Source organism: Mauremys mutica, chromosome 22 (genome assembly GCF_020497125.1).
Source record: "Mauremys mutica isolate MM-2020 ecotype Southern chromosome 22, ASM2049712v1, whole genome shotgun sequence".
In the NCBI taxonomy this organism is placed as follows: Eukaryota; Metazoa; Chordata; order Testudines; family Geoemydidae; genus Mauremys; species Mauremys mutica.
This window is the reverse complement of record NC_059093.1, coordinates 8,586,175-8,608,679: the sequence shown is the minus strand read 5'-3', so window position 1 is coordinate 8,608,679 and position 22,505 is coordinate 8,586,175. Positions and strand designations below refer to the sequence as shown.

Here is a 22,505-nt window from a genome sequence, read left to right as displayed (position 1 = left end):
ACCTAAGATTAAGTACCCAAGTTGTTTCAGAGGACTTGCACTGGCATAAAACTGGAGTGGTGATGATGATGAATCAGACCCAAAATGCCTGTAGATTTTAATCTTGATCATGTCTGTTTATGAGGACAGTGAGGGGCATGACACAAAATGTAGACTACTGAAAATACACTGTACATTTCAAAGTCAGGTCAGCTCCCGGAAAGGTGTTTGAAATTCCATTCTTAACAACAGCCCAAGCTCTCTCTCCTTAGTTACAGCAAACAATCAGCGTACCAACTGGAAGAGGCACAGACATTCGATCTTCAAGTTTGTACACGCCAAAGAAAATGGTTATCAGATATACGTGAAATGAGGAGCACCGTTTTATGAGGCGTTCCTATAAGTCAAATGATCCAGGTTATGTTCAGACACAAATCGACAAACGGTGCGTATTGTCTTGACATACAGCCTCAGTCTTATTCTTTTGCTTTTTCCTTATGTATTGTCTTCCTTTTGTGCTGTAATTTAACACAATGCTGTTTGGAATATTTCTGGTTTTGCTGCAGCACAAGCTACTGCAAGCTGGAGACAATGTTGTCTAATAGTTAAAGCAGGAGACACGGAGTCTCTTCCTACTACAGCTACTGATTTACTGTGTGACCTTGGCCAAGTCACCTAACCTCTCTGTGCCTCAGCTTTTTCTATCCATCTATTCTCACTTTAAATCTATTTAGTATATTTTGCTGTTTCAAGTGATTTAACTTTTAAATCCCTAAAGGTTATGCCATAGAAATGCCTCAGACCTTCAGAGCAAGGTAAGCAATACATTGCGTATATTATATTACATATTGAAATATAAAATCGGCTTATGAAGGGGTCCTACAGTTTTTGCCATTTTTACCTCTCCATCTTGGAGGGTCGGCTTATAAACAAACTGGCTGATGAACAAGTATATACCGTACAAAAAAATAAAGCAGATCTGGCAAAGATCTCTGCCACCATGCCTACGTAAAACTGATCGTGATTAGGCTGTTGGTGGGTGGAGTCCACCGCCCATCATGCTGACTAATGTTGTCCCTTTTTTTCCCCTTGTTCTCCCTGCTCTGTCTATACCCATCTGTTCTTTCTTGTCTTAAAGTTAGTCTATAAGTTCTTGGGGGGAAGAGCTGTCATTTTGTTCTGTGTTTGTTCAGCAGCTAACACAGTGGGGTCCCGGGCCATGACCGGGGCTCCTAGCTGGTAACAAATAATAATGAATAATATAGCAATGTAGCCTTAAATATTTTCATTGGGGAAGGTACCCCAAATGTCACAGCTAAATGCAAGATGGAACAAATTGTTTAATAGTTAGCACATATTCTAAGGGACCTTTCTCAAACCAGAAGAGCTGTGTGTCGCTCAAAAGCCTCTCTTTCTCTCACCAACAGAAGTGGGTCCAGTAAAAGAGGGTACCTTACCTACCCTGTCTCTCTAATATGGTGGGATTGACACAGCTACACTGCACGCATAACTCTACACAAGGAGGTTGGGGAGCAAACAACCTCCATTATCACATTCAGATCCAGGGTCAGGATATTCACCCAGGGTATGGGACAGCCTTCCTCAGTTTCCTCTCCCTTCTTGGTGTGGAAAAGGGATTTGAAGAGGATTTGTGTGTCCAGAGAAGAGGCCTCATGCATATCTATTAGCCCAGTGGTTAGATAACGTATAGGGGATGTGGTAGACATGGGGTCAATTCTTCCATTATAGCTCACGAGAAGGGATTTGAATAGGGCTGTTTCTTGTATCAAGTGAGTGCCCCGATCACTGAACTAAGGGATATTCAGACATCGGTTTCCCTTCATACATTTTTGAAGCTGTTCCACTTTCATCAAATAATAATTGGACAACACAGAACACGGAAACCCCTCTGTAGTCCAGGGTTTTGGATACTTGCCCAGATTTCTAGTGAGTCTGGTTTAAATTGCCTTTCTTCTTCATGACAAAGGAGTTCAACCTGGACCTCTTACCTGTTAAGTGAATGTTCTAAGTGCTGAGGTATTCTAAGCTGATGGCTCCCTCTGTCTTTTCTGTTTAAGGTGGGCCACTTTCAGTAAATATTACATGAGAATTGGGCCACTCTTTCTTTGTGATTCCCTCAGTAGTCCTGTGGTTTCGCTCCTTACCCCTCAACTGGTAAGTAGCGAGTTCAACCTTGCTTTCCTCTTTGTTGGGAAGGGTTGGCCACTTGATCTCTTGCAACTCAAGTATACACTATAACTATATATTAATCTGGGCAAAAAACACCTTCAAGTTCCTCTGTGGGACAGGGGTTAGGTTGCTTGTTTGGATTGTGGATGACCCAGATTGAGATCTTTTCTGTGGTGGTTGAGATGGGATGGGCGTCTCAATCTCTTACCGCTCAAGCGTTTCACTTTAACTATATATTAACCGGAGCCAGGTAAGCTCTTGTGTCCCTCTGTGGTGCAGGGGTTAGGGTGCTTGCTTGGATTGTGAGTGACCTGGGTTCAAGTCCCTGCTCAGGAGGGCCTGTGGTGGGTGAGAGGAGACCCCTTCTAGCTGAGTTGAGAGGGGCCCCTTCTGATTGAGCAAAGGGTCTCTCAGAGTGTGTCTTGCTCTTTTAATTAATTTTTTGACTATCTATAAGAGCAGTAAAATTACAATTAATTAAAAGAGCAAGAGGCCCTGTGACAGGTCTCTTGCTCAGCCAGGAGGGCCCCCCTTTCACCCATCAGAGGCCCTCCTGCCCTGCAGAGCGGGGAGTTGAACCAGGGTCACTCACAATCCAAGCGAGCACCCTAACCCCCATACCGCAGAGAGACACAAAAGCTTACCTGGCTCCGGTTAATATATAGTTAAAGTGAAACGCTTGAGCGGTAAGAGATTGAGACGCCCACCCCATCTCAACCTACTCTGAAGAGATCTGAACCAGGGTCAGTCCCCAGTGCAAGCGCGCACCCTAACCCCCGCACCATAGTGGGACTTGAGAGCCTCTTTTGCCCCGATTAATAGATAGTTAAAGTGAAACGCTTGCGAGGCAAGAGCTCAAGGGGCCATCCCTTCTCAACAAACAGAAAGGGGGAGGGGATCTTGAACCAGCCACTCACCAGTTTGGGGGCAAAGAGCCAAACCACAGGATTACCGAGGGAGCCACGAGGAGGTTGGAGCCCAATTCTCATGTACTATTTACTGCCAGTGGCCCATCTTGAGCAGAAAAGAGAGGGGGCCCCCACATCCCAGCCCGGCAGGCCGTTCAGTTGAGAGCTAAGTGCTCAACTCCCTTCTCTTCAAGAAGAAAGGGGATGGGAACTGCCAACCTCCCAGCCGCTGGGCACACGCTCCAACCACCGCGCTAACCCAACCAGCCAGCTGGGGCTGTGGCCCAATGACTATGTCACCAAAGTGACCCTCCTTCAACAGAAAAGACAGAGAGAGTCCCCACATGGGAAAGCCTCCTAGCCTGGCACTCAGGCCATTCAGCGGAGAGGCAGGAGATCAAGGTTCACATCCCGTCTCAGCAAGAAGGGAGGGGTTTTGAACCCCAACCGCCCACATGCTGGGCATGCAGCACAAGCCCCCGTCTACAGCAGGCTGTTGGGGGCCTACCTAGCCCCGTGACTATGTAATGCAAGTAAATGGACCAGCTTCAGCAGAAAAAAAAGAAGAATCAAGGGGCCCAAGCGCCCCAGGAGAACACCTCTGAGTCCAGCAGCTGGCGCTTCGCTTCAGAACAGGCCATTCAAGTCCTTCCTCAGCAAGCTGGGGGAGGAGTTGAACTAGCGTCAACCACACGCCAGGTAAGTACCCGAGCCACTGGACTACAGAGGGGTGCGTGAAGCAATTCTGCCCAGTTACTACTGAAGGAAAGTGGCACAGCCTCCACGCGCTACAACCGGCAAGCCCCCTCAGGCTCTCCTTTCCTTCGGCGCCGGGGCTCGCGCTCGAGAGACTGCAGGGCCCTCTTCAACTCCCTGCTCGTCAGGCGGGGAGAAGGAAATTGACCCAGCGTCTTCCCCTCCCAACCTCTGCTTGCCGGCCACGGCCCGGAAGCCCTCAGGTCACTTAGGTGCCTAACCCACTCAGTGTGAGCTGGTTAGGGACCTGCCGAACGCCCCGCAAAACAGCCCAGGGGGAAGGAGGCAGAGGCCTCTCGTGTAACTTTTAACCTAGTGGTTAGGGGCCTCGCCTGGGATGGGGGTCGGGGGCTGCTTCGGGTTCAGCTGGGAAAAGAGACAGTTAAGGCTGGATCTGATAGAGGTCTAGCCAATTATGCCTTGGGTGCAGAACGTGACTCAGGACATGTTATTCACCCCTTCACGCGACGCAAGAACCAGGGGGGGTCACTCGCTGGAATTAGTAGGCGGCAGGTTTAACCCAAACCAAAGGCAGTACGGGCGAGGCTCATCTTACGCGCATTTAACAGGCGCAAATTCAGCTTTGCGTGGTCCTGAAGGAAAGGAGAGCCTGAGGAGGCTTGCTTGTTGGAGCACGTGGAGGCTGTGCCACTTCCAGTCAGTAGTAACTGGCCAGTGCTGAGACTTGAATCTCTCTGTAGTCCAGTGGTTTGGGTACTTACCCAGCATGTAGATGATGCAAGTTTAAGTCCCTCCTCAGCTCACTGAGAAGGGACCGGAACAGCCATCTCCTCTTTCCAAGGTGAGCATACTGCTGCTGGGCTAAGAGGGGTTCTCATTGGGGCTATGTCTGCTGCAGTTGTTCCACTCTCACTACATATTCATCGGGCTATGAGTTTGGCAACCAGCCCTGTGTGGTGTAGTGGGCTGGGGTGGACGCTTGGATTCAAATCTCCTTTATGCCGCCTGTGACAGGATTCGAACCTTGGTCTCTTACCTGGCAAGTGAACGGCCTAAGTGCTGGGCTAGGCAGTATTCTGCCCCTGGGGCTCCCTTGCTCTTGTCTGTTGAAGCTGCTGCTCTTTCATTACATACTCATTGGGCCAAAACCCAAATAAGCAGCCCTGTGTGGTCTAGTGGTTGGGGTTGTGACTGGCCTGTGGGAGGCTGGGGTTCAAATCCCCTTTATGCTGCCCGAGACGGGATTCGAACCTTGGTCTCTTACCTAGCAGGTCAAGGCTCTAAGTGCTGGGCTAGGAGGTAGCCCAATGGGCTGGCTCCCTCAGTGTTTCCTATTGAAGGTGGGCCAATGTCAATAGGTAGTTAAACAGTCACTGGGCCACTGTTACACTGTGAGTCCTTCTGTGGTCTGGTGGTTTGGATGCCTTTGTTTAGAAAATGGTAGGTGCCAGTTCAAATCCCCTTTATGCTGGCTGAGACGGGATTTGAAGGGTGATTGCCTTTCTCTCAACCCAATGGCTTAAGTGCCTGGCTAGTGGGCTGTGGGGTCTCCCTCGGTCCTTTCTGTTGAAGGCAGGGCACATTCAGCAAATATGACATGAGAATTGGGCCTTGAGGTTTATGTGATTCCCACTATAGACTGGCGGTTTGGGTGCTTACTCCAGAAGTAAAGCGGTGCGGGTTCAAATCCCTTCCCTGAGATGGGCTGGGCATCTCAATCTCTTACCGCTCAAGCGTCCCACTTTAACTATATATTAACCGGAGCCAGGTAAGCTCTTGTGTCCCTCTGCGGTATGGGGGTTAGGGTGCTCGGTTGGATTGTGAGTGACCCTGGTTCAACTCCCCGCTCTGCAGGGCAGGAGGGCCTCTGATGGGTGAAAGGGGGGCCCTCCTGGCTGAGCAAGAGACCTGTCACAGGGCCTCTTGCTCTTCTAATTAATTGTAATTTTACTGCTCTTATAGATAGTCAAAAAATTAATTAAAAGAGCAAGACACACTCTGAGAGACCCTTTGCTCAATCAGAAGGGTCTCCTCTCAACTCAGCTAGAAGGGGCTCCTCTCACCCACCAGAGGCCCTCCTGCCCAGTAGAGCAGGGACTTGAACCCAGGTCACTCACAATCCAAGCAAGCACCCTAACCCCTGCACCACAGAGGGACACAAGAGCTTACCTGGCTCCGGTTAATATATAGTTAAAGTGGAACGCGTGAGCCGTAAGAGATTGGGTTACCTTCTGTGTTGGTGGTGATAAGATGGCTAACCGAATCTCTTACGGCTCACGCGTTCCACTTTAACTATATATTAACCGGAGCCAGGTAAGCTCTTGTGTCCCTCTGTGGTGCAGGGGTTAGGGTGCTTGCTTGGATTGTGAGTGACCTGGGTTCAAGTCCCTGCTCTACTGGGCAGGAGGGCCTCTGGTGGGTGAGAGGAGCCCCTTCTAGCTGAGTTGAGAGGAGACCCTTCTGATTGAGCAAAGGGTCTCTCAGAGTGTGTCTTGCTCTTTTAATTAATTTTTTGACTATCTATAAGAGCAGTAAAATTACAATTAATTAGAAGAGCAAGAGGCCCTGTGACAGGTCTCTTGCTCAGCCAGGAGGGCCCCCCTTTCACCCATCAGAGGCCCTCCTGCCCTGCAGAGCGGGGAGTTGAACCAGGGCCACTCACAATCCAAGCGAGCACCCTAACCCCCATACCGCAGAGGGACACAAGAGCTTACCTGGCTCCGGTTAATATATAGTTAAAGTGGAACGCATGAGCCGTAAGAGATTGGGTTAGCCATCTTATCACCACCAACACAGAAGGTATCTGAACCAGGGTCTCTCACAATCCAGAGAAGCACTCTAACCCCCATACCATAGAGGGACTTGAGAGTACTCTTTGCCCTAGTTAATATATAGTTAAAGTGGAACGCTTGAGCAGTAAGAGATCAAGGGGCCACCCTTTCTCAACAGAGATGGGGCTTGGACCAGCAGTTCACTGGTTTGAAAGGTAAGTAGCTAACCCACAGGACTACCAAGGGAGGCACAGAAAGGACCTCACCCAAATCTCATGTAATAGTTACTGAACGTGTCCTACATTCAACAGAAAGGACAGAGGGAGACCCAACATCCCCCTACTTCCTAGCCAGGCCCTTCAGCCATTCAGTTGAGAGCAAAGTGCTCAACTTTCTTCTTAGCAAGAAGAAGTGGGATGGGAACCACCAACCTCCCACATACTGTCCTTTGCAATAAATTGTTTTATTATACATGGCAGAAGTCCAGGCTTGGCCTGGAGAGTGGAACATATCCTGAAAATATTTCATCCTGGCGTATGTTGTATTAACATCAGTTACCAGTGCAGGAATCATTGCACACTAGCCAATATTCATAAAACATAAAATAGCAGACAGAAAAACTTCTCTAATCAGTCCATTCTACAAATAATGACAGATATTTTGATTTATTTCATGGTTCAAACAAACTTATACTGTCCTGTGACTACAGACTTCTGCTTTAACCCAAGACAAACAAGGATGGAAAAATGCACAAAACTTATCACCCGTGGCTAAATATTTCCCACACTTTCCAGAACAGCACTTTTTTGATTACATAGTTGCATTATCAATTGTATTTAGAAAATTTCTGCTGATTGTGGTGAAAATTAGACTGTCTCTTCAAGTTATGGTCCTTTTTACAATTTTTCCAGATTGGATGCCCGCTAACATTTGAACATTACATGATACAGAATAACTGCCCCACTTCCCGCATCTGCAAACACCCTAGTGATGACCACTAGATAGGTGCTTAGCACGTGCTTAGCAATGAATTTTTTTCTAGCTGATGTGTTACCTTAGACTAACGGACAGGTTTTTAGAACCTGTCTTCAGTGCCCAGCCAAAATGGGGCATCAGTTGGACAAGGTTGGAGCTGGCATGTCTTTACAGGGTACTTGTAATGCAGTGTAACTCAGCTTATCAGATGCCGAGCCAGGCTTTCTGAGACCCCGTCAGCAAGGACAGTGGCAGAAGGTTCGGTAACTCACGCCTTGCGGCCCCTTGCTGAGTGCCGTTCTATTTAGTGCATTTACTCCTCCAGCGTTAAACCATTGTACGTTCTGAGTAGCTGGGAATGACAATAAGAAACAACGCCCAGATTGCTGTCATCGGTCCAGCTGTCCAGGCTACAGCTTAGGGTGACCAGACAGCAAGTGTGAAAAATCCCGACAGGGATTGGGGGGTGATAGGAACCTATATAAGAAAAAGACCCAAAAATTGGGACTGTCCCTCTAAAATCGGGACATCTGGTCACCCTACTACAGCTGCATGTTTAACATGTTATTCTTTATATCTAACTTCTACTCCCATCTCACGTTTTGACCAAAACAAGGAGGCAATCAGCTGAAATGGGGCTTTCCCTTGAAGCAAAATGTTATAGATTTATCAGTTCCACCCCCCCTTCTTTCCCTCTTACCTCCTTTTCCAAAGTGACTTGCAAGAAAAGAGATTCTTTTGCTTCTTGATGACAGAGCTGGAGGGCCTGAAAGTTCCCCTTGTGCCCTCAGAAAACCCCTTTTTTCATTGTTTTCACTTAAAAATAAAGTCTGATTTTGGTGGCAATCTCCTTGGAGGAGCAGCAGCAAACTGCAACCAGGGGGGACTATTTAGAGACCTTTTCTCCCAACTGTTCAAGCAGCATTTCTGTACAGTACCTATTACAAAAATCCCTTCATTTCTCTGTTCCTTGGATTTCACTTCCTTGGTGCTTATGATGGCATTATCACATAGTACCTGTTTGTTTCCAGTCACTTTCACTTCAGCTGGGTTAGCTGAGCTCTCTACTCAATATAGAGATTCTTACAGGACAGGAGATCTGTATAGCAGATTAGAAAACACCATACAAAAATTTTTTTTAGAAAAGCCTATCAGACTGCCTTTATACATCAGTCAAAAAGAGGGATATCTCCTCACCAGTCTCTTTTTGTGGACCACCATCCAGACTCTCCAGTTAGCTCATTTCTGTTCAATTCCCATAAAATACAGCATCCACACACTTTCCTCAATACTCAGTTATCCATTAGTACCACTCACCTCAGCCCTCCCGTAGAGCTTTTGATTAGAGAATTACAGCATAGCCCCTCCTCAAAGTCTTCCCATCTGTATCCATACTAATAGTTACCTAAAGCTAGGTGCATTTAAAGCACCAGCTGCTATAATGGAGGGATTGTATCTTTAATAATAGCTCTGATTTCAACAGCTATTTGTACTGTCTGGATTATGAAATTGAAATATTGCTGTCCCATCTCACTGCATCCTGGCCTCTGATTGTTGGGTGGATTTTGATCTTTGCAGGTTATAGGCTGTGACGGGGTGTGCATACCCTGCACTAGGCAGGAAAGGGTTAATCCCCCACTACAGGCAGAGGAAGCCCCGCCCCTCAGACCGTGCTGGGCATGCTCCAACTGCTGTGCTAGTATAAAAGGAGAGCAGCTCAGCTCACTCTGGTCTGACCACCAAGGAGGCAGGATGCTGGGTCAAGGTTGTAGTGCTGGAGCGCCTGAGACCTGGACTGGAGACCTGTTGCTATTTGAGTTCTAGGGAGTTACTTGTGCTGAGGAGCCCAGAGACCCCTGTGGACTGCAGCTTCAGGAGCCTGGTAGGAAGTAACCTGGGGGAGGGGGAGTGAGTGGTATTTCCCACCCATCTAATGTTGCTTGTTGAGGTTGGATTCTTTACTGACCTAGTGGTGGACTACTGTGCCATTATTAGGGCACTGGGTTGGGACTGGGTCCCCCTACCCTGGCTGCCACCCCATCTGGTGGTGGCCCCTGGATCTAGCTGCTAGGCCATGTTGCCCTGCATCTGAGGGCTGTGGTAGGGACTCTGATCATTGGACCTCATCATGGTGATGCCCAAGACAGTCTGGTAGACTGTAACTGTGGTGTCAACACACCTGCTATCCACCCTGCCAGGAAATGGGGTGTGCTTACACTGCCACACAGACCCAAAGATAAATGTTTTAAAAGTACAAAAAATAAGTTAGTACTCCTAGAGCTGCCCATAACAGCCACGTGTATTCCCACGGCATAAAGGGCAGTTAGGCACCTACTGTTTCATGCCTTTGAAAATCCATTCCTGCTCCAATCTGCAGTATGAGCTAGGATTATTGTCCCTCTCTCCCAGGAAGTTCAGTTGAATAGAGAAAACCATCCCTTGTACAGTCAGTTACAGCTGCATGAGGTTCAGATGTGCAGGCTCTCTCCCATTGGGGTATTGAAAGTGCTCCAGTCTTCTACAGGGTCTTGTGATCTTACTTGGGGGAGAACCAGACTAGTGTAGCCCTAAGGATTAAGCTGCTGGTCTGTATAAATCTTTCTTATAACTTTGAGTATTTGATGTAATAGGCTTATAAACTTATATTAGAATAAGTCTGGCTACAATGCAAGAGACCTACAGGCCAAACATCCTGTATGTGAGACTAAGGCAACTTTAGCACATTTTGGGACCCTTAGTCAGAAGAGTAATAGACAAAATACCTATGTAGATGTCTAGAGACCTTTGACTGAACCAATAACAGTGAAGGGTGGAAAAAAGGGGATTTTTGCCCACAAATCTAAAGTGCACCACAAATGCATACCTACTAACCTATGGGACAAGTGTACCCTAACACTTCTGTGGGGAAGAATGACATTTGGGCATAGGAGGAAGGATATCTGACTAATGCCCTATAAAAAGGTGAGGCAGCTCACCATTAGGCAGGCAATCGACCCATCTATCTGTCCCTGTCTATTTTTCATTGCTTCCACCTTCAACTATATATTGATGCTACCCATCTATGATGGCTATTAACTATTAATAGGCTGTATTTCTTTTCAAACTGTAGGTCTATATTTTATTTTTAGCTAAAGCTTAGAGTTAAATTAGAGAGCAAACAGCTCTGCATTAGCTTCCTCTGCAAGAGGTGTGAGAATGGAAATGGCCACAGGTGTGGCCCATATCTTCCAGCACCAGGTTACTAAAACAGTGTAAGTATTAACTATGTTTGCAGCTTATAATGTATTACCATAGATGTATCTCTTACAGAACTGTGATACTTGTAACTCTGTAATCATAACTGTTTTACCATTTGCTTACCACTTCATTGATTTTTATAAAAAGGTCTTTATGACTATATATGTCTCAGTGTAAGTTTCTGTCATAACCCCAAAGTTCCTTTTACAAACTCTGAAGCCTGATTCAGGACAAACTTTATCTTCTGATCAAACTAATTGGTGAGCCAAACATATACTAATTAATATACAATAACTATTATTAATTAAATAAAAATTTAAATAAAATTAAGTGGATAAAACACCACTAACACACCCCAATCAGGCTACATTAGGTTAGACAGTAAGGAGGAAAGGTGTTATTGCCTTCCTCCAGTGCCCCGCCCCAGACACCAGCATGCTACGCAGAGGGAAGAATACGGCGGAGAATATACTACAGACACTTTTGAAATACTCAACAGGAAAGAAGACATTTGGGGAATCGGTACCATGAAGTGTGAAGACAACCATGGCCCAAGCTGCCCCCACGAGGTAAGAGGAACTGGCTAAGAACTGTGATTAACTTTGTATCTTTCTACTTCATGTGTTCCATCTCTCAGACCAAGCAGCTTAGGATCCTATCACTCCCTATGGGGGCAGATGCCTTCATAGCTCAGGCCATCAGTAGGTAATTGCCGTTTTGTTGGTAGAAGTGGTGCTCTAGCTGTAATACTCTGTACTGGGGAATTGATTAAGAGCACATGCCTTTAAACAGAAGGTGGTCTGGTCCACTTCCTTATTCAGAGTCTCTCTGAGAATCTCTTCAGTCAGGCCTGTGTCTTTAAGGTGGGGAATAGACAGGAGCTGAACAGCTACAGAATTGGCCTGCTAGGTCATACACCCACATCTTCAATGGGCCATGAGCTTGGAACAATCATGGCCCATTTTAAGGAAAGGGAGTTGAACACAATAGGGCCAATATTTTTTGTATTGTCTCTTCCCTGGTGCCCCACAGTAGAGAGGGGAAAAGGGAGCACCTTTCAGAACAATAAAGCACTTTCCTGTCTGTCAGTCACTGACTGCCTCCCCAGTATCTCTATTAAAGAGCCATTAAAATCGATATAACAAAGACTCTCCACTCACCTGCCGAAAGAGTGGAGTGGGCGGTGGTTTCAATCAAAAGTAACCTAGCCCAGGTGAAATTGACTTGAAACACAGGCACTACTGGCCAGATGTTGAAAGGTACAGTAACTCCTCACTTAATGTTATGTTCCTGAAAAAGTGACTTGGAGCAAAATGATAAGTGAATCCAATTTCCCCATAAGAATTAATGTAAATGGGGGTGTTAGGTTCCAAGGAATTTTCACCAGCCAAAGACTTATATACATTAAAAAAACGTAAACAATTTAATATTGGAACACAGCGATTGTGAGGCTTGGTTGAAGTAGAGGAATCAGAGGGTGGGATATTTTCCAGGGAATGTCTTGCTGCTAAACAATGAACTAGCAGTTGGCTGAGCCCTCAAGGGTTAACTCTCAATCTACAAGGCAGCAAGCATGGAGGGAGGAGGGAGAGCATCCCAGACACACTGTCTGAGATGTGCATTTCCCCTTTAAGTACGCTGCCTTGTTAGATCAGCTTGCTGAGTCCACAGCTGTTCCTGACAGCAAGCTCCCTCTGTCCTGAACCCTGTTGTGTCCCCCTGATCTATGGAAGATGGGGTAAGCAGGGGGCAGGAAGGAGGGGGACACTGACATTAGCCTCATCTCTTGCCCCGCCCCTGCACAGCAAGCAGGAGTCTCAGGGAGCAGCACATGGCAGTGTGGGCAGGGACTGCTGCAGTTGCTAACCTGTTGGGCAGCTGCCCCACAGGGAACTTAGGGGAGCTAATAGGGGGCTGCTGGTCCACCCTGGTTCAAAGCCCTGCCAGCTAGCAGCAATGGGCTGCTCTTCCTGCAAGCAGTGGACAAAGCAGGCGGCTATGTTAGAAGGGAGCATTGCACAACTTGAAACAAGCATGTTCCCTAATTGATCAGCAATATAACAATTGAACTGGGATGACTTTAAGTGAAGTTACTGTATTTAGGTGCCTACAGATGAAGATAAGCAACCTAGTGAGGTTTTCAAAAGCATACAACTCCCATTGATCTTTTTAGTAAGAGTCGGGTGCCTAGCCATTTTGGATAATCTGTGTCTAAAGACCTTAAAAAATCTGGTCCTAAATTTAATAATCCTCCCAGTATCTGGCTTGGAAGGCAGTGTTAGTATTTTTCCTGCTTTCACCACCAGCTTCAGCCCAAGCTCTTCACAGATTCCAAAAGTGACACCTGCTTGTACTAGCAAAAGTTATGCCTTGCACTGGTGCAGCATGTCTACAGTAGAGGTTTGCCCAAGTGTAGCTACACAAGTGGTTTAGCTCCTTGTTAGAAGAGCCCCTTGTTTGCTAATAACTTTGTTCTGGCTCTAGGAAACAATCATAAACACACATGCAGGTGAAAAGCTTTGTGCGCCAAGGTTACTATGTAATTGCAGAATTTACACACCCTGGCCCACATGTTCACTAACTGCTTGATTACTCTCCGTGATTTAAGGCTGGGTTTTTTGCACATCCCTCCAGTTGCACCATTAAAACTGGTTAGCTTAACAAAACCAGAAGGTGAACTGAAACAAGGCTGAATAGAAACTTTCTTAAAATTAGAAGCATTCTAAATACTATTTTATGCCTTTTTTTACTGAGTTTGTTGTGTGCAGCCTAAACAAAACCTTAGAATGAATCCTTCCCCTCGGATTCTTAAAGGGGGGAAAGGGCCAGGCTGTTTGAGCTAAGGGTCCATTATAGTGTTTCTCATCTAGTCCCAGCTCTGCCACAGGCCTGCTCTTTCCCTATCTGTAAAATGGGGATGAGCTTTACTGCTTTGTAAAGCACTTTGAGATTTAAGTATAAAAAGTGCTACGTAGCAGCTAGGTATTAAACCTGGATCAGAAAAGTGTTGGTTAGAATTAGAGGGAGCACAGCAGGTTTGAAAATCAAACCGTAACAGTCTATCCCCACCACGTTAAATACAGACTTGCATTTTGAGTCCCATGGCTGGTATAGTTAACCCCCAGTAATGTCACTATACCTACTTTGATCCCATTTGGTGGCTACTTAACTAGCATGAGGACCTGCTGTTACCTTATAGATTGGAAGCTCAGCAATCACTGATCTAGCTTGATTCCTGCATAGGTCAGACATCACCCAATAATCTCTCCATCAACCCCATAACAATGATATACCGTATTATGAGCTAGCATGTGTACACTACTACCTTCTACTCCATGCACTCAGAACTGTTCAGCCGTCATATGCCCTGTACTGCCAATAGCCAACATTTTCCTTAGCTCAGTAACTGGGGGACTCTCTTTTTTGGAAGAGATCAGACTCCTTGCCCTAATATCTGCATGGCCATGATGCCTGGTGTAAAGACAACCTTGAAGTTGTCAGATTGTGGACTTGTAACACTGTAAGAGCTTCCAGCCCCCTTTATCCAGGATTGTGAAGTGTTCATGGCAACCTTTGGGGGGGCTACTGTATACTAGTGCCAGCCAAGACCTGCATTAGTCAGCAAAGGAGACACTGGCCTGGCTGTCATTTGAAAGTGACCATGTTTTTAAGCATGGTGTTGAGGAGCAATCCTAATTCACATGTCAGGTTTTGTTGACAGCCGCTGGGACTGTTGGCACATCCTTTGCTGTGATAAGTGATCTGTGTTCTATCAGCTGACAAGCCTGCAATTTTGAGCGTCAGCCTAGAGTAAATTAAAAAGCCTCTGTTACCTTGAAAATAGGTTTATAATGGAAATAGCATATTGAAGACTGAGCTGCTGTCTGGAATGAGATGCTCTAGGCAGATTGAAAAATAGCTCTCCCTAGTGGATACATCCATTTACATTTTCCACTCTAGACTGGGCCAGGTAATTGGCTTTCAGTACAGGAGCTCCCCATACTGATCCCAGGCATTCAGTTCAGAAGCTGCTCTGCCCAGTTAGAAAAGAGCAGAGGGGAAATTGGAGGGTGAAGTTCTAGTAAGGGAAATGGCTAGATACCTGGTCCCTTTCCAGGACATCTTGCCACTCACTCCCATGGCTCTCTGGGGCAGTCCTGCTACCTGATGCAGGATTTGAGGGGGAATGCTGCACGGACCCCTCCATTATGTGAGATCCATGCACAAGGAGGGGCTGGAAGGGGCTGCAGGCTCACACCTCCTTTCCCTTCTGCTTCCACAGGAACCTAGCTGCCTCTCAGACAAAACTCTGCTCTGTCTGAGCCCCTCCCTCAGTGAAGGGGGGGGGGGGTTGCTGAGCAAGCATCTAGTTCAGGCCTACACACAGCATGGCTGCAATGGGGCTGCATTGTCCAGGAACAGAGAAGGCTCAGGGTCCTAACACTTTGCAGATCCTAGCAGGGACGGGGTGGGGGTAAACAAATGGTCATTCCCTGGGGGAACACCACATGTAAGTGCAGGGAAGATGTGGAATAGCCAGGGAGATTTCCTCCCCTAGGGTATTGGCAGAGGTGGATCTGGGTCTTGGTTTTCGTTCAGTTAAATAGTCAGTATCCTGAGTACTTTGTTTCTCCTGCAACCTTTTTCCTCTGCCTTCTAGGAACATGTAGCCCAGTGCCACTATTCCTTGGACCTCACACAGCTTGCCTGGAACTTGGTTGACTCTTTCCTCTCCCAGCTTCTGTTGGAGGAGCTCGTGCCGGATGTGCTCCTGGAGACCTTCACAGAGTTTATCAAGGTGCACGACGTCTATGCCTCTTCCTCATTCCTTGTATCTAACGGTTGAATTTCCAGGTGGGGCTTTTGCAATGAAGAAACTTGTCATAAGACGTCAGATTTGCCATGTGGGTCTGGTTATGATTTTTTTGCATTGTGGCTGGCTGTAGGCAGGGCTGAATTAACCTTTTGTGGGCCAGGCACCAAACATTTGTGGGTCCCCATGGAGGCAATGGAGCATGGTGTGGGGGAGGTGTGCATCAGTCAGGGGCATGGCAGGGGTGGCCTCGCTCTGCCCAGCCCAGTGCAAGGGCACTATTTACAAACCAGCAGTAGAGATGCACAGTGACTCGCCTGTCCCTGTGCTGCCAGTACGCCCCTTCCCCTCAGGGGCAAGCACATACTGTGCCACACAGCCCCCCTGCCCAACACCAGAACCCCCCAATTCCCTATGGTCAGAGCCCCCTGGACCCACTATGCTCAGTACCTTCCCAACTCTCCCAGAAATGCACAACACCACCCTTGCCCAGCACATCCCTGCCCACAGCCCTACTTCAGCTGCCCAGCACCCCCACTCCCTAGTGCCTCAACACACACAGACCTTCCCTGCTACCCCACCCCAGAGACCCACTCCCTACCCCCTGCCTCCCAACTGCACTCACTAGCCCTGCTGGGAGGTGACTGCCTGCCAGGCTGAGCCAGCAACGTAGCCAGATCTGGTCCCAGGGCCGGGAAACACTCCAGCCCCTCAGGAGTGGTGCCATCAGCCAGGCCAGGGCCTGTCCCAGCCGGACTCTCAAGACACTTGCAGCGGGCAGCTCAGCTCTGGGGAGACAGGCAGGGTCCCACAGGTGGTGGGAAGCCGACCGCCTGGAGCCAGAGGGGCTGTTTCCAGCTGGGGAGCAGATGAGCATGGGGGTGGGGCCAGGGGGTGGAGAGGAGCCCTTGGCCTGAAGAGCAAGTGATGGGCAGAGGGGAGCCAGCAGGGTCTTGGGGTGCAGTGGAAGCAGCAGGCTGGGGCCCGGCTCCATGAAGCTACTGGTGTGATTGTCAACCCAGCACTGGCTGTAGGTGGCTGATTTCTCAGGTCCATTGTGGATTCCACAACAGCTATTTCAGTGACTGGGATTATAGCAAACAAGGGGCTCTCTAATGACTAACTCTGTTCATTAGATCACAGCTTTTCATCAAAAGGAAGGGTCTTTAAACATTTCCTGTGTCTGGGGGGTCTTCTGTGCATGCAGAAATGCACCTGACCTATCTGGCTGTTCTGTTTGATAGGATCAGAGGCAGCAGCCACTGAAGTCCAGCAATGGGAAATCAAAGGGAGAAAAATCCCAGTGAGTAATGAAAATTGTTCCTTGTTTGCTTTGAGAATTAATGAGTGGCTATTCAGGCCAAACGATCATTGATCCTGTAATTTTCAAGAACAGTTTGCCATCTGAACAGTCTGGATTGCAGGAAAGGCTGTTTCCTTTGGCCAGTAAACTGACTGTTTCTAGAGTTTTTTGTTGGGTAAAACTATAGTGTCTGCCAAAGGGTAAGGTGCAGTCTAGGACTCAGGAGACCTGGGTTCTTTTCCTTTCTGCCATTGTGCTTGGGAACCATGGGCATGTCACTACTTCTCTGTGCCAGTTTCCCCATCCTAAAAAATAGGGACTCCTTTGTAATCCACTTGAGATCTATGGATAAGAGCTGAGTATTAAGTTAGGCTATTGAATCACCTACGTCGTCATTTCCCCTCTCCTTGCTGACTTCCTCTTTGTCCATGTGGAACAGATAGTACATGATAGCATAAAACTCTTACCCACTGGTTTCAAAGGCTGGAGCAAAGAGGATGTGCAAATGGGCACTGCTGCAAGGTGCACAGAAACCCAGCATCCCTCCATGAATTCTGTTTCCACTGCAGCCCTTGTATTTTGGAGGCAATATTTGTTCCCTTCCAGGATCAGGGCATGTAGAAACACAGCAATGAGGAAGGCAGCTCTGGGCCTACTGACTTCCATGACTGTCACTGGCTCTAATCTAGCTCAGCAGGGACAGAAAGTTACCATCTGACTATTCAGTGGCTTTGGTATGAAATGAGTTGGGTAGGTCTCAGTCCAGTATCTAGTGGGCAGTGGCCATTTCACAAGATCCCCCAGCGGTGTGCACTGACACCCTCATTACCAAGTCTAAGCAGAGAGGACAAAGATGGAGAATAAGGAGACAGAATTACCCAAGGGATGGGGGAGTCTCAGGCATTATGGGCACAAGCCAGGAACAGAACCCAAAGACTGTGGCACTCGGTCCCCTAGGCATGCCTGCCTGTGGCAGCAGTTTGAAGAGAATACAAAGACGGCTTTGAACAATGACCTGTTGGCTCAGCATGTTCAGAAAACTTTTGTTGTTTTCACTCATACCAGGCATTTAAGGGAGTCCATGTCCACTCTGAAGCATCTTCCTGACTCATTACTGGACGAGCTCTTTGTGGAAGTTCTTCGAGATTTGTCGGCTGACGCCTTCAGAGGTGCCATGAAGGATTTCGTTGATGACTACTTAACCAGGGCTGCTATTTCTGACAGCATGGATGGACTAGTAGCGGAGGTGGTTCAGATGGTCTTGCCTAGCATTGTGAGTAAAATGCATGGCTTCATCTATATAGAGGCATGTGCACAAACACCAGGTTTGATTTTTCCAGCTTGTGGAGGATGCTGGACTGACAGCCCTGGAGCATAAAGCCTTCCAGGTATCTAAACAGCTGTAACTGCCAGTGGCAAGGCAAAGTTCCTCACTAATGTGTCAGTCCTCTCCTGGCAGGAACACCTCTAATGCAGAGGGACTATTTGGTCCTTAACCTCTTGCATGAGCCTGTCAGGTCATGCCACAGACTTCTGGCTATTCCTAGCTGGACTTGGAACCAATGGCTTGGGTCACCAAGGTCACTGACCAGCCATCAATGACTTCTGGTCAGTAACCAGCTGGGCTGGCTATTCTGTCCCATAGTGATCATAGCCTACCAAGCACATCCTGTCTAATTACTTCAGATGTAAATAGAATGTTTTCTTTGGCTCAGCTCCGAGAGGCTCTCCAAGAGATGGAATACGAGGCTATTCTCCAAGAGGTCATTTCACACGTCATCAAGGAGGATGCTAAAGCCTTAGCTCAATCAGTCCTCAGTGACTACGATGCAAAGAGGATAAAGCTGCAGCAAAGCCAGGTACTGTTGAAGCATGTGGCAGCATGGATTATTCCATGTAAGAAATTAATTCTAGTGTCCGGGTGAGAAACCTGCATGGGCCATCAGTCCTGACAGCTAGTCACCATCTGGCACAATTGAAAAGCCAAGTTGAGTGTACAGTACATCCAGAACTAATCATTAGGAAGATTTTTAAATGCTCATCTTAACTTGATCAAGAGAAGGCATAAACCTGAAACTAAGAGTACCAGACCCTGATTAAGAGGCATCATCCCAGTCTGGTTTCATTAAGGTATTGGAATAACTAACTCTTGAACATAGGTTTTGTTAGATAAAATAGAGAAAACATGCTCACACCCCAACATTTTCAAACCCAGGGCCTGAAGTTAAGCTCCCAAATAAGTGGCCTGATTTTTCCCACAAGTCCCCCAAATGCCTAACCAAGATTCAGACACTTAGCAAGGGAGCACCCTGAAGAGCTTGCAACTTCAGTGGACAAGAGACAATTGGAGAAACTGAGGCACAATTGTGATTTGCCCTAGGGCCACACAGGGAGGCAATGGCAGGGCGAGGAATAGAACTGAGACCTCCTGACTTGTGGCCCTGTTTGTCTTAAGTCATGAGATCATGTTTATCTCATGAAACTGAGATCATGCATCATCCTGTCATGTTGCATTTTAAATTACAACCTCAATGCCTCGTTACCCAACAGTGGATAAGTAACAGGGCTTGTCTCAAAGGGAAGAGGACAGGAAGTAAAATTTCAGTTAACACCATTGAGCCATTTATTCATCTGGCTGCCCAGTGCAAGTCTCTTCTCACTCCTCCCACAAACCTGTTTGACTTGCTAGATGCCAATCAAAAGCCCCCTGGACCAAAAACACCCCTGGTAAAACTACACTGACTTCCACGGGAAGAACATGAGCCAGGGTCTGTGTATATCTAATAGCCAAGATGTTACAGATCCAGAACTTGCTGATACAATCCTTTGGACATCACTTGCTTGTTTATCATGGGCAACTCAACCCTCCTGTTCCCCCATTCTGCACAGCATCTCCTCTGCCTTCCCACTTTTCCTCCTCACATCACCTCTGAACTAAACCCATCCTTGCCCCCTGACATTGTGGCACTAACATGACATCTGCACTAAGTTGCTTGGGTCACTGGCTGTGTTATTCCCCCTTTCCCCTGCCCAGTGTTGCTCATCTGTTTAGATTGGAAGCTGTCTGGCACAGGGACCATCCACTACTGCGTTCATACAGTGCCTAGCACACTGGGGCTTGGAGCTTAGCTGGTCCCGATGCACTACTCTGAATAAATGTGATTAGTAAGAAGACACAGGCTTCCTCAGCAAAGCAATAGTGGGCAGCAAGTGGTTTCCTATTGACTCCTTCACTTCCTGTGGGGGCAGAGATCAGCAGAAAGTAACTTTACTGCCAGTTACATAGAACCCAGATGCCACCCTTAGCAATAAAAACCACCTCGCTAGCAAGGAGGTGGAAAGGCACAATGTGAAAAGCTCTTTGGCTAGGCACTAAGGTAGAAACAGGATTTGATCTGCTGAGTCAGAGGAAGCGAGGTATAGATTACACTGTCCTATGGCAGGAGCCCTAGTGCATATTGTCCTGGATAGTGTCTATCTAAATAGACACCTTACAGCATACAGGAAGCTTGTTTGGTGAGATTACACAGGGTGAAGGAGGAAGCTTCCACAGCCCTGTCTGATATGGAAGTGCATGCAGATGGCTGTCTGCATTATACTTACTAGGAATGGCCCTTCCCAGGTAATTAGAGCTTGAAGGACAGAGCAGGGGCTGAATGATGGGCCATGTAAGTGAGCCACATTTCTAAGTAGTGAGGAGATGGGCTCACTCCACACAGCAAGCAGAGTGGAACAAACACATCCCGTTGCTCTCAAGAGATTACAGGGAATTATTAGTTTGAATGACTAATATTTGGAATTGCAGCTTTAAGACAGTGCAGAAACTCCCCCTGCACACAGAAGCAGTCTCTTGACTGAATTAGCCCTTAGAACAGCAGGTGCAGGCATCCTGGTTCTAGCCTGACCATAGCTGTGTGCTAGGCAGCAGCTTGACCTGCTTATTGGCCTAATGTCCCTTCTCATGGCCAGTTCCCTTCCCACACCACCTCTGCTGGCCCCAACCTGCCTCCCTGAGGTGCTATTTCCATGTAGATGTTCATTGCTTAGAGGCCCCAGCTGAGATTCTGGGCCTGCTGTACTCAGCAGTGTACAAACAGTCCCTGCCTTGAAGCTATTGTGGTTTAAATAGACCAGAAAAAGGGTGGAGACAGGACAGGCTGCTACCCCCATTCTACAGATGGTGAACTGAGGCCTGGAGAGAGGATGTGGCCCAGTCCATAGCAGAGCTGGGAATTGGGTCCTCTGCAGCACGAGAGGAAGAGCATGAGACTTCCTCCAGTGAACTCCCCTGAACTGCCCTGTCTCCTCCAGGCCAGAACCATCTCTGCTCCCAGACTAGAGCCCTCTTCTACAGCACAACTTCTAAGCCCTCAAATGCACCAGGATTCAGAGGGTGAGCCACCTGGGAATGGGCTTGATATTTAAGGGTTAAAGTGATCCTCAGTTCATTGCTTGGGAGGCAGCTTACCTTTGGTGCTCCCTGCTCAGCTTGCCTTTTGGAGAAGAGATTTTCGATAGTTGAACAAATCTGTATGCTCCAGTTCCCTTTAGTGACGATAAAACAGAACCAGACTCAGCTGTTTCACTTCAGGGACCATACAAACATTGGCTCTGGTGGTCGAGTCGTAGATGTTAAAGGCCAGAAGGAGCTGTCATGGTCTCTCCCTGTATCAGGGCCAGCAGACCTCCCCTGCTCACTTCCAGAAGAAGCCCATAACTTCCTGTTTTAGCCTGCACTGGAGAGCTCATCTGTATTGAACTCCCTTACTCTGCTCTCTCCTCCAAGTTCTGCTTTGGGTTTCCAAGGGTGCAACCATTACTGCCCCCTCTGCATTCAGTAAGTAAATGAGACTCAGCCCCTGCTGCTGGGCTGATATGCTCTCTGTCCTGCCCTTCCACAGCTGGCTCAGATTTAGCTGATTGGGCCCTGGCTGATGAGCTGTATTGGCCATGTCTGAGCTAGGGACTCAGAATTACACCAGGGCTGCTCACATTTCTAGCAAACTGGACAGCATGGGACAGCTCCTCAGGAGAGTGACACATCCAATGGTTTAACCTGCTGGTGGAAAATGCCCCTACTGTGGGGCAGCCTGCCCCCTCCCCTGGGTGGCAGAGCAGCTGTAATGGATCCTTTTGCCAAGCCTTCTCCAGGGCCCAGCTGGTAGGGGCAGGGGGCTGTCAGCTTCTAGGGGCTACACTCAGCTGGGAGGAGAGGTAATTCTGTTTCCTGGAGTTAATTTTGATCATTGGGGGGGTTCCAATTTCAGAACACCCCTCCCCCAAATTTGAACATCCTCCATGAAAAGAATGGAACCCTGGAGCCAGGGCAACAATTTACCAAGCAGGCTGCCCTGGAAGCTGAGGTCCTGACTCCAAAGCAGTCCAGATGGCAAGCTGACTCCCAGGACTCCCCATCAGCCAACTGGGCAGGCTGGCCAAGGTGCCACAAGCCTGGGGTCTCGGTTTCCAGTCTCACTACCAAGGAGGAAACAAGGTTTCTGATGCAAGGGCCTCAAATCAGTCTCCCTGGAACATTTTGATGGGGGTGGGGGAGGAAGTTTTATTGGAAGTTTGTCCGTAGAAGTGGCCCCAAGGCTGCTACAGCTTCCCTC

The 22,505-nt window shown here is 47.8% G+C and overlaps 1 protein-coding gene across 13 annotated transcripts in view; it reads left to right on the top strand.

The window, feature by feature from the left end:
- The window catches only part of LOC123354890, a 111,967-nt gene that overhangs the window by 80,873 nt on the left and 8,589 nt on the right, over positions 1–22,505 (top strand). For 5 of the 13 annotated variants that reach the window (XM_044997279.1, XM_044997280.1, XM_044997268.1 and 2 more), the window contains exons 1-7: positions 252–424; positions 758–794; positions 11,277–11,346; positions 15,438–15,575; positions 16,835–16,893; positions 17,959–18,166; positions 18,609–18,752. In XM_044997279.1, the coding sequence (XP_044853214.1) occupies positions 388–424; positions 758–794; positions 11,277–11,346; positions 15,438–15,575; positions 16,835–16,893; positions 17,959–18,166; positions 18,609–18,752 (693 nt within the window). In that variant the 5' untranslated portion in view covers positions 252–387. Of the gene's footprint in view, positions 1–251; positions 425–757; positions 795–8,308; positions 9,423–10,649; positions 10,792–11,191; positions 11,347–15,437; positions 15,576–16,834; positions 16,894–17,958; positions 18,167–18,608; positions 18,753–22,505 lie in introns of those variants that run through there. The other 8 variants (XM_044997270.1, XM_044997269.1, XM_044997274.1 and 5 more) reach the window with 7 other exon arrangements.